General features: G+C 46.7%; 1 protein-coding gene across 5 annotated transcripts in view; it reads left to right on the forward strand.

Annotated features, from left to right (window-relative positions):
• Window positions 1-12502, forward strand: part of LOC106808222 (conserved oligomeric Golgi complex subunit 1-like) — a 35455-nt gene that overhangs the window by 9876 nt on the left and 13077 nt on the right. For 3 of the 5 annotated variants that reach the window (XM_014810846.1, XM_014810842.1, XM_014810843.1), the window contains exons 2-12: window positions 4737-4815; window positions 5081-5125; window positions 6660-6830; window positions 7118-7373; window positions 8094-8135; window positions 8595-8823; window positions 9243-9438; window positions 9741-9957; window positions 10731-10825; window positions 11254-11412; window positions 11853-12071. In XM_014810846.1, coding sequence (XP_014666332.1) covers window positions 4739-4815; window positions 5081-5125; window positions 6660-6830; window positions 7118-7373; window positions 8094-8135; window positions 8595-8823; window positions 9243-9438; window positions 9741-9957; window positions 10731-10825; window positions 11254-11412; window positions 11853-12071 — 1706 coding nt within the window. In that variant the 5' untranslated portion in view covers window positions 4737-4738. Of the gene's footprint in view, window positions 1-4730; window positions 4816-5080; window positions 5126-6659; window positions 6831-7117; window positions 7374-8093; window positions 8136-8594; window positions 8824-9242; window positions 9439-9740; window positions 9958-10730; window positions 10826-11253; window positions 11413-11852; window positions 12072-12502 lie in introns of all 5 variants that reach the window. The other 2 variants (XM_014810841.1, XM_014810845.1) reach the window with 1 other exon arrangement.

The raw sequence follows: 12502 nt of genomic DNA on the forward strand, positions 1-12502 counted from the left end.
CTCGGTTATCTACCGCTCACACGGATCGCTACCGCTCGCCCGAAGCTGGGTAGCCCTAAATTTGGCTTGGGCCTTTGGTTCGACGTTTTCTGACTGCGGTTGACCAATCTGGCTACGGGCCTAATTAGGTCGGTCGCCAAAACGTCGTCCGTGACGGCTCGGCTCGAGAAAATTGGCACCGCGGCTAGATTAGACCTCGCGGCCAGAAACGCCGCTCGCCGTGTGAACGCGCTATAGTATAGGTTTGGACCTCGCTTAGCTCTACAGTACTGCTAGCGCTTACATTATACTGCCCCTGGGCTAATAGCACTCGACCATCGCGGCATGCATCCTGTTACCCGACCACTGTTACTGCCCCGATTATTACCTCGCCACTATAAAACGTCTGTCGGGTAGGCCAATGGAATCCTCTTATTCGAACGTGATATGTCTTAAGTTATAGTCGCTTTACTAGCAATTGACTGGACTAACTTCGGTCTGCAATGGCTATACTTGCGCGTATTTCTTGTGACCAAACATTCGCATTGCGACTTCAAACGGGCCATTTTGGCGGTCGCTTGCAGCTCAGCGGCGAGTCAGCGGGAACTTATGGTATTTCGCTGTGGAGGGTGGGGCATGGGGTTTGGGACAAACATTGTTGTTGTCAGTACAAATTAAGCGATCAATACGAGATTGTGAATATTGTTTTGTATGAACGAGAACAATTACTATTGCTTAATTTGTTACCTTGAAACACAATGCTTTTTTGTCACCACCCATCACACCCCCACCCTCTACATGCCGGTACAGGAACTATGCTCCGCTGATGGCTGGAGTACGGTTGCCCGGCCACTTGCTTGCCCATGCGTCGTCTTATAGCCCGCGCAGTTAATGTAAGCGGCTTATATCTAGAGCTAAGCACCTCTCAGCCCAGTGCCTGTGGCTGAGCGTTTTGCTGAGCGAGTGGTCGGCGGTGTTAATTTTACAATGTCAATGTCATTACTTGGGCGGCGAGCGATACTCATCCTTAATGCAGACACTACTTGGGTCGTCCGTGTGTAGAACGCGTAAGATCATCTCACGCAGATGGTTTAGTAACGGCCGATACTTAACAAAATGGTAGAGTTGCTTATCAATAGGATAAAGTTAGAAGATATATTACGTCAGATTCCGCGCCATGTTTTGAAAGCGTTGGGGGGCGCAGTGGCTGCGGGTACTCAGTTTGCATGCCGCGCGGGATCTAGCGGCACGATGTTAGTCCGTCGGGCGCCCGCTCCAGTGTTTGCCTAGAGCAATAATATAGAGAAGTGACACGCCACCGCTGCACCACTGTTTATTATTGTTCGTCAGGGACTTGCGTGGTTTGCATGTTTGTGTGTTTATGTGTTACATGCGCAAATATTAAAAGGCCTCAGTAAACAACCTCGCTAGGGCCGGAGCACTCTATTTTTGATATTGATAGAGTTGGAGAGAATGGTTTACCGAATAGCAGATAATAACGATACAAAAATCTCATGCTCTGCAATACATATTTTACCGCGTCTGTGTGATATTAAGCATGGATTTGATGAGGTCTAGGATGTAATTGTTGAAGAGTACGAGCTAGTTAGTCTCGGTGGATGGCATGACAGAATAAGCGTGGAGAGTGCCGGGAGTAGAGTTACTCAGTTAGGTTGGAGAGTAGGCGACTCCCTAGACTAGCATTATATTACATTTATGTAATACAACATGAACAGCGCATGCGCAGCAACTGCTCGGACGAATAGCGCATACGAACAGGTGTCCGATGCTCGGACGAATATCCACGTCCTTTTAAGAAGGCAGTGGCTACGGGTACGGGAGTCCATTCGCTTTCATACTTAACGAGACAAAGATGGCGGCGGTGGCGCCGGCTACCGTACCTCCAGCCACTGCGTTTTAAGAATAACAGTGTACTACCCCCAAATTAACGAAAATTACATATTAACATACCAATCATGCTCTCTATCCTTGTACCCACTAGCTTTACTCTAGTAGTAGTAGTAGTAGTAGTACTATAGCCCACGTACAGTTGCCGCAGGGCTATAGAACATTTTATGCCAGGTTTCGTAACTGCACCTGTCCCTCAATGCTTGCTTCCACGAAAAATGGCTCACAAAACGCAAAATGATCGGGCTTTTTAACACTTATTTATCTACATGGACATCTCACCTATCTTTTTGAACACTTTCCACAACTTTCTTTACACCATGTATTTATGCATTTATTCCTCAAAGTGCTTGCACTACTTGCGTTTCGTTTTCAAATGTTGTTATGTACACGCGTGACGTCACCCGAAATGTAGACAAAACACATGGGCAGCTATGATGCAGCCTATTACATTTCGGGTGACGTGGCTAGAACCAGTCTGAAGTAAGGCCGACCTAAAAATTACCTTTGGTTCGGGTCACCTGCCCGACTTCACATTTCGGAGTGATAAAATGTGCGACTGCGGTCACTTTTAGAGGGTTTCAAGAAAAAATAAAATTCAAAGATGCCGCCTTCCGATCATACATATTCAAATATCCGACTCTTGTCATTTTATTTACCTAAGGAGAGTTCCAAAATATTTATAAACAGAACTTCGTTGGCGCGAAGTGAAACAGTTCCTACCTACGTTTCCTAGAATCCTACAACGTGAAACAGTCGTATAGAGCCTGGGCCGGCTTCTTCATAAACAGAGCCTGAAGGTCGTATGGTGCAGCGGCGCGCTTTGATGTACGCGATCGATCGCGTACTATATAGTATACGCATGCTATCGTGCTATACGCGGCCGCAGAGCCCTTTACACTTCGGTTACTCGCTTGTTCAAAGAGACGATTAATCGAGCTCCGTTTTTGGAGCGATTCCTAACACTACTATTCAGTACACGACACGAATACCAGTACACGACACCAGTAAACGACTGGTGTTCACATTTTGAAAACAATGTCATGACTTGCAGCAATGGTACATGCAACTGCAAGTCATTTGCATCTCGTGGCTCCTGCATTTCAAGCTGTATACCCTATATTTAACTTGTGGGAAAAAAATTTATATTCCTGCCTACCCATGTTTTTGCAGGAAAAAAAAAAATAAATATACCTACCTATACCGACCCTAATTTTCACAATCCATGTGACCCGAACCAAAGGTATTTTTTTGTTTGGCCTAATGAAGTATGTACAAATAAAACAGCACAGACTATCTACTAGGCATATAGAATAGGTGCTGGAGATACGTGAATATAGCTTGAATGGTGTCGATCAACTGAGATGAATTTATAAAGCTATGCAATGACGAGGAAGTGAAATAAAATTGATGTGATAAAAATAGCTAAAAACAGCCGGTACACCACTACACCACACAAAGTACCGTGGTACGTACCGGTACAGGTCACGTATCGCGGTATACCGGTATGCCGGTAATACCGCGCACCTCTAGACTATAGTACTAGAGCTATGTCAGTACTAGCTTCAAGAAACGGTCTTTGCTAGGGTTAGGAGACCCACAAATGTTTATATTGACGTTAGTCACACAGCCTGGTCGGGTTATGTCAGTACCTGCCTTCAAACTTCAAAATTAGGCAGTTTGCTGTTCGAAGTTTAAAACTAAAGTCTACTACTCGAATTCATGAAGCTACATTACTGTATCTAGTTACAATACTGCAGACTCAGTAAAGATAACAACAATGTTGGCATGAGCCTGGGAATAAATTTTTTTTTTCAAGGAAGTGGCTGGAGGTACGGCAGCCATCGTTCGTTGAAGCCCCTTTTAGGCGTTTGTTTGAGGGCTGAGGCAATTATTTGCGATCTTCTGATGTAAAATTTACAATATTATTTATTTTCATACCTAAGCCGAGTGTTTTAAAACTCTCAAATCGTGAATTTATTTCCCAAGGCATTATTTCGAAAATCTGCCGCCATCCGCCGCCATCTATGTCTCGTTTGTATGAAAGTGAATGGACTGACGTACCTCCAGCCATTGCCAAATTTTAATGCAGAAAAATAATAATATTGACTATATACTATTCACTACTTACATTTATTTACTATTTACTATTCACTAATTTACTAATATACTATTCACTAAATTACTAATCTATACACTATCTGATAATCTATATCACAATATTATTCACTGATTCAGTCTATTGTGACAAACATTACAGTGTACTGACTACTGGAAAAGTGGAGGCCTAGATACACTAATACGTATGCCTAAAGCTAGATACTATCAGCATGACTTTTAACCACGAATGAGCAAAGCAACGAATGGCATTAAAGTCGATAGCCATTGCTGAAATTCGTATATTCTAACACCTCGAGAGATCAAGTAAAGTGGCGAGGGTTACATGTACAGTTGTGAACAAAAATAAGTTGGCAATGGCCCATTTTCCACCCTTTCTGGTGCGAAGTTCAGCCATGTGATTAATTGATCACCTGGTGTCAGCTTGAGGTAGCATATACGAGAGCGAACATCTGTCACAAAAGGCGGGGCTTGCTTTTTAATGTGTGTTTTTTTTCTTCAATTTACTTTGTCATACAGTAGATCTTTTTCACTTTTGAGAAAGATTGCAGTTGTTACAGCACTTGGTTTCTTATTTTAGTAACAGCTATGTATTGCCAGATCATAATCAGTGTTTATAGAAACAAATTAGCAATCACAGTGAGCATGTCTGTTTTGTAACTAGACAACAGACGTGGCCAAGTTGTGACAAAGGGTACATTAATTTTCGTTAATTTTCGTTCTAGTTTCAGATATGAGTGTCACGGATCCAATCACTATTTTCGAGAAATACACCATCGATGAAGTGCGTAACTTGGAGAAAGGCATCAGGTCGGACATGTCTGATTAATCCAGTAGTAGATGTGTAGTATGGATGGCCAGGCATGTTCACTAGTGTTATGCCACCTCACATATGCCATCTTATCTCACTCCAGAGAAATTCACGATGACGTATATAAGATTTTTGCCCATGCATGGCTGAAGTTTGACGATAACGGGAACTTGAGTGATCAGTCTTATTGCTGCGCAGGTTCATTTATTCCAGATTTGCAGACATTTAGAGTTTTTGATTAATCTTCATTGTTTTTTATTTTAGGGCAGAGATCGAGAAGAAGAAGGAGGATCTTCGTCAAATGGTTGGGTGAGTTCCTAGGCCAGGAGCAAGCTTGCGTACATTAATACATGCTTTACCAGGGTGCGAAATTAACGCGAGTCCGTAGTCAAATACTCCCTGATTTACTGTTGGACTCCCTGATTTGACATATATGCAGGAGTCCGTGTGACTCCCTGAAAATTCTGCTATACTAACTAGTTTGTTCCAGAGCATGACCTCGCGGAATTACCACATTTTTTCAGCAAATCATTAATTTTGAACTTCAGACTACGGACTCCCTCATTTTACTGCAGACTTCATCTTTTTGAGGGCAGTGAGTCCGTTGGACTCCCTGCCCTCAAAAGTTAATTTATACCCCTGCTTTACATTGATCAGCACCAGGTTTCGACACTAACCCACGTCCGACCGACCTAGTTGGGTAAATGCTTGGTCCGGTTGCATACAACCAGAGTGCTAGTAGCCCGACTGGTCGTGTTAGAATTGGTCATATATATTGCACTGAAAGGTCACCTCTGGCTAGACTGGTTCGCGGCCGCACTGTGTGTCGCAGAGCGTGTACATTGTCTAGCAGAGCGTGAAGCTGGATACCAGTCTACCCTTCAGCAGAAACAATAACGTGGCTTGCTGCCAGCCGCAGTAGACGATCGATAAACCGTGCGCTCGTGTATGCGCGTGGTAGAATACGAATGATGCACGTGAACTCGGCCCACGCGCGATTTAAAGCGCGGGAAACAGCATCTATGAATTCATATGATGACACACTCTTATCTAAATAAAGTTTTTCATAACAATGGGCTGGGTCTGGGCTAGTGAAAGTTAGGTCAGGGCTAGTGGGTTTCCTCAGTTACTAGCCCGATGGTCTAGTGAAATAAAAAGTTAATGTTGAACCCTGAGCACGTGAGAAATGGAAGCCTGGACTGGCTCCATGAGGTCTCGATTCACCCCACTAACTTACGTAGATGTAGCAAGCCTGTTGTTTGATGCTATGATGCTATAAAGTCAATTGGCAATGAGCAGGGACAGATCTGGGGATTTATATAAGGAGGATCAAGTCATGTGAATGCAGAGGGAGAGTACCCCCATAGATTTTTTAGGGACAACAGTGGCACTCGGGTACAATTTAGCGATACATTTCCTATTTTGAAGCGATCTGTTTTCTTTGATTAACTGAGAGAAATTGTACCACCTATTGGAAAATATTCAGGTCTGCAGTTGTGAAAAGGGGTTTTTGCCCTCTCCCCTTCCCCCAGACCTAACCTTTGAATCTGCTACCAGCTAGTTGTGCGTAGTTGTCGGTCACAGCATGCAAAATTTTTCGCAGAGTGTTGGCTGACTTTTAGAAGAAGTATAATCTTGTATAATAAGATGAACTGAATTATAAGATAAATCAAGTATGCCCACCTCTAACTTTGAACAGTATTGGTGATCATTCTATCCTTTCGTTGTCGAAACTGTCGACTAGGTAATATTTCTTTTATTCGACATGTAATTAAATTATCCTATGCATAGCAATCTGAGCCGAACTCTTCGATGGCATGTGATGTCGGTTTGTTCATCGCAGGGAACGTTATCGGGACCTGATAGAAGCTGCCGACACCATCAAGGACATGAAAAAGAGTGCTGAGCAGGTCGTGCAGTCAATAAGGAGCATGCAGGCACGCTGCGAGCTACTGGCGCAGCAAGTTCCGCAGGGCAAGGGCCGGTCGGCGAAATTCTTCAAACCGCCTCAAAGGTACGAGCCGTAGCCTTGGATTTCTCGCAGTGTGACTCACGGAGAGTTCAGAATGGCGTCTCCAATGTTGCGCATTCACCCAATACATGCTGCACACATTAGAATGATGAATCAAGGGCATAAATCCAGTATATTCTTTATGGTTATATATACATATGTGTGTACATACATATATACGGTTTTATTCGAAGCTGGCACGCGGTGAATTCAGCCGCACACTTTGGCTCGCATGCCGTGTATTTTATCCTGCGATAGCAACACACCGATGTTATAGCTGCACTGTGCAGGGTGTACAAGGAGAGCCACTTCTATGCGGTCGCCGCGCAGATCAAGCTGCTGCTCGACATTCCCGAGAAGATCTGGGCGACGGTGGATGCCGCTGACTACCTGCGCGCGACGCAGCTCTACCTGCTCGCCCGGCACATCCACACGGGCCTGCACCTCGATAGCACGTCTCCGCAGTCGGCCCACATCCTCGCTCACTTCCCCGTGCTCTCCCGCCAGTGGTCGGCCATCAGCCAGTTCAAGCCGGCGATCCTGCAGGTGTGTTCGATCGGGGTGATTTCGACGTGGTGTATTCGTTGAAGTGTCGTTACCACGTCGTGTCGTGCGGCCGTGTTGGTGCCGTTTCAACTTGTTGAGACCCTATGTTAATTTAAGAGCATAGTGCAGTAAAATTAAGTTGTAATATAGAGCGTTATAATATTTACTAATAGGTGGTCGAATACTAAAACTTATTTACAAGCACATATGTATGTGATCAACTTATCAAGCCACTATGATAAAATTTGAGAACACAAACACATGCATTGCTCCTCTTTAGATTTAAGACAACCCATACTATAACAGTACAAATCTAGATGACATTAAAGACAATGCATATGGTCATCTTCTATGGGATCCGAACCATAACCATGATGTATGATCTGAGAATCTATTATCGTATAGGGCAGATCCTGTCATTGTTACCCACTACGTATATATACACTAGAAAATTTATCACAGTGAAGCCTTGCCAACATTAATAATTCAGCATAGCAAACAAATGTTAGGTCAACGTGTAACATTTGCCAGAAAGTAGGATACGTAATCTTATGCAATAATGTTTGCTAGTTGACACGCTTGAGACCATGCCAGTTAATCGTAAATTACAGTAGTGTGCATGTAGTATATTATAGGTACTGCACATTATGTTTGTGCTATTTCTAATTACCACGTTTAGTTGTATTGCGTGTGACAATGACAATCGATCAATGATTCCAGGGATGTCGTCAGATGCTGAGCGATGCATCTGTGAGTCAGCAGGCAAGTTATCGTCTTCACATCATGTTAATTATGTTAATTAGTCATGCATATAGCATCAAAGCTCAAAGTAAAACCTATCACCATCAATACATTTAAACTCTTACTCAGGTAAAGTTATTGACTAACTGAGTTGTTGCTTTTCCGTCATGTCAGCTATGTTATTTAATTAGCCGTCTACAATCAAAGGAAAATTCACCGTGTTTACGTCGTTATGTAATTCAAAGTCGGGTTTCCATCGAATGAAATCGCTTACGTGGACTCAAAGCAAATCATACTAGATTCTCTGATCTATCGATTAATTTGCTCGGATCGCGTGCGGTGTGCGGTGGCACCGGTGCGCATTCACCTCAGCGCCCTCTGCGTTCGACGAGAACACTGACTGGCGATCCGCCACGAGGAAGCCGCATGCACGCGCGCTTGTCTCGCGAGCGCGCGCTAACATCTAGTGTCGCTCCCTAGGTGACGACCGACTGCCTCTGCGCGATCCTGCTGCTGGAGGACAGCACGCCGCGGCAGATGTTCGCCGAGTTTCTGCTCGCGCGCGCCGCCGCCATCCGCCGGCTCTTCAGCGGCGGCCACCAGGTGGCGAGCATCCGCTCGCTCGTCTGCGACGTCGCCACACTCGTGCCGACGACGACCAGGCAGATCCGCTCGATCTTCTACAGCGGCGAGGCAGACGACGCGGCAGGTACGCGTCTCAGCACGGCGAGCGTCACGGCCACTGATGCCGCATGCCCGCAAGCAGCCATGACGGTCGGCGGCCATGACGGTCTGCGGCCATGACGGTCGGCTGCCATGGTGGTCGGTGGCCATGACGGTTAGAGGCCACGACAGAGCGCGACCATGACAGTTAAGGGCCATGACGATTGGCGATGATTGACGATCAGAATGGCAGCTGACCCCTGGACCCACGGCTTCTCTCTCGCGGCAGCTGACCCCTTGACCCACAGCTTCTCTCTCGCGGCAGCTGACCTCCCGACCCACGGCTTCTTTCGCGCGGCAGCTGACCCCCCGACCCACGGCTTCTCTCACGCGGCAGCTGACCCCCCGACCCACGGCTTCTTTCTCGCGGCAGCTGACCCCCTGACCTGCCGTCTCATGTTGCAGGTGAGCCGAACCTCCTGCTGGCGACGCTCGCGCGCGTCACCGACAGCGACCAGCTGGTGAGCGGCTGGAGCGCGGGCGCGCCGTTCCTCAAGCACCTGCCCGCGAGCGTGACGGACTTCCGGCCCGTGCTGCGTGCGCCCGCCGCGCGCATCAAGCCCGGCTACCTGCAGCAGAGCTGTCAGCAGTGGATCAACGCGTGAGTGAACGAATGCATGCGTGGCGCGGCCGTTTGATCACCGTCAACGACGTAGCGCACTAATTTGCAGGGTGATTTGGTTGCGCCATCTATGTAGCAGCGCACATCGATATCTGTGTCGCCACTATCTTGGGCACGGAAGCATTTCTGTAAACGACATCATAGCAAAAATATATATTTTAATCACATAAATGCCTTATTCCGTAATTCCCTTATTCCGTAATTTCCTTTTCCCATAAATGCGTTATTTCGCGAATGCCGCGGACCCGCCGTAACTCATTTTTCGTTTCTTCGCCGCGCAGGTGCCTGCAGGACGTGCGCGGCAGCGTCGCGGGCCAGCTCGCTCACGTCGACACCGTGCGCGCGCTCGCGGGCATGCGCGACGCGGCGTGGCAGGCACTGCGACGCGAGAGCAGCGCGTGCGGCGGCGGCTGGGAGGCGACGTGCGCGGACGTGCTCGCGCGCTGCCTCGATGTGTGGGCCGAGTTCCTGCGACCGCTCTTCCTCGCTCGCGTGCAGGTACGGTGTCTGTCTGTCTGCCTGGCTGTCGCTCTGTCTGTCTGTTGCTCTGTCTGTCTTGGCTGTCTGTCTGCCTGTCTGTTTGGCTGTCTGTTTGTCTGTCATGTCTGTCTTGTCTGTCGCTCTGCCTGTGTTGTCTGTCTGTCTGTCATGTCTGTCTTGTCTGTCGCTCTGCCTGTGTTGTCTGTCTGTCTATCTGTCCATCTGTCCGACTGCCTGTCTATTTATTTAGCTATCAATGTCTATCTATCTCTCTATCTCTATACATCTATATCTCTTTCTGTGTCTATCTCTATGTCTTCTTCGGTCTATGTGGGTTGTTTCACATGCGGTTCTTTTTAAATTGTCTTGTTTGCAACTCGCCTCGTTATGCTTTCTTTGTGTTGCCCTGTGTCACTGTATAATTACTTTGCCCAATACTTATATCATAGTACTGTTTAATTTGGCATATGATGTTCTATTGAACAGTTTACGTGGATTGTTGCAGTTACTTGTTGCCATGTGCTTTCTTCCATATGCTCAGATCTTACCCTGCATCACTGTCTAATTAGTAAATATATTGTATCACATGTTGCCAAGTGCTTACCTTCCCTCAACTTATCGCGTAACTTCATTTGATTGGTTAGGCAATAATAACACCAGTGGCTTTGTGTTTCTTTATTATGCCTTATCTCGTGATGCTGTGACATTTTTGTAAAATTATTTGTTCAAACACGCACACGTCATGAGAAAATAGCTTGGATTTTAATGCGTCTGCTTGGCTAACATGTTAGGAGATTATCAAGTGTACACTCGAGACGATCATTGACTCTGTACAGCACACACTGAGTGCCGCTCAGAGAGACATCACTGAGCGAACCGGAGACAAGTAAGTCCCACTCCTGCCTGAGAAATTATATATATATTGAGCATATAAATATTGATTATGATAATAAATCATTCGAAATTAAATCCAATAGTAGTTACTTGCACAGTTACACTCATTGCACATAGAGACTATTACGTGTGTGTACATCTGAACATGTTCCGTCATATATAATATGAATCGCTTTTCTCGACCCTTCTGTGATGGCTAGCAATAAGGATAGGCTGCATGATGATATGCAGGATGCAACAGCTAATGAGAAAAAAGAGATTAAAAGAGATGTTGCATTCTTTACGATAATTAAATTATTACTTTAAGAGATATTAGAAAAGATTTGTGACTTGTTAATGCACTCTAGCTATGGTTGCTATCAAAAATTTTATGATTTGTCGACGCTCTTCTAACCCAGCTCTGTCCTCCGTCGCTTGCAGGCTACTGGAGTTTGAGACCAATGTACTGCGCTACGTGTGGACGGAGTCGGCCGGCGATATGCCTGCCAACGTCGGCTGGCAGGCGGCGCTGTCACGCTCTGATCGAAACAGTGGAGCACTCTTGATGAAGTCGAAGGCGCTGACGCCATTCGTGCAGAAGTAAGTACTGCACGAGAGCATGCGAACGCTCTAGCCCGATTTCTCTCGTGGTGCCGGCATGATCGCTCGGCAGCGCCCCTGAGTGGACAACCCTAATTGTAGGAGTGGTTGCGACCTTTTCATTCGAAGGTCAATCAACAGTGGCCTACCAAAATATGATTGGTTCTTTGAAATATCGCTGATGGTCTGTTGTAACTGATGAACGGTTTTTGAATTCAGGCAACTGCTTGTAATTCGAAGTTTTCTACAGAGAAAACGATTATGAATGTTGTTATTTGATTATTTTCAGTTATTATGCTTCACTAATTAAGTAATTTTTGACCAGATGAATTTATTTATTCATGTCTGTAACAATAATTCGTGTAATTATTGTTTTTAATACAACATGATGAACTTATCAGTGCGAAAAGCTTCCTAACATGTGCTCTTTCTTCCTCCAGGGTGTGCCAGCAGATGGAACAGCAGCTGCAGCAGCTACTGGTAGACGTGAACAGCTACCTGACTGCCGACGACAGCACGGAGCGAGCGAGAGAGAAGCTAGCGCTGTACAAGGAGGAGGCGGAGAAGGAAGCCCCGTCGCTGCAGCGGTTCGACGAGACGGAGGATGCCGACAGCGTGATGAGTCATCAGCAGGCTGTCTGTCGCGAGTGTCTGAGCAGGTGAGAGCCGAGGGAACGGTGTGGGCGTGGAAGGAGGAGTGGCATGGGGCGTGGAAGGAGGAACGGCATGGGGCCTGGAAGAGGGAACGACGTGTGGCATGGAAGGAGGAGTGGCATGGGGCGTGGAAGGAGGAACGGCATGGGGCCTGGAAGAGGGAACGACGTGTGGCATGGAAGGAGGAGTGGCATGGGGCGTGGAAGGAGGAATGGTATGGGGCCTGGAAGAGGGAACGACGTGGGGCGTGGAAGGAGGAGTGGCATGGGGCGTGGAAGGAGGAACGGCATGGGGCCTGGAAGAGGGAACGGTGTGGGGCGTGGAAGGAGGAGTGGCATGGGGCGTGGAAGGAGGAATGGTATGGGGCATGGAAGGAGGAATGGTGTGGGGCGTGGAAGGAGGAGTGGCATGGGGCGTGGAAGGAGGAATGGCATGG

This window comes from Priapulus caudatus, unplaced genomic scaffold, assembly GCF_000485595.1.
Source record: "Priapulus caudatus unplaced genomic scaffold, Priapulus_caudatus-5.0.1 Scaffold260, whole genome shotgun sequence".
Lineage (NCBI taxonomy): Eukaryota > Metazoa > Priapulida > Priapulimorpha > Priapulimorphida > Priapulidae > Priapulus > Priapulus caudatus.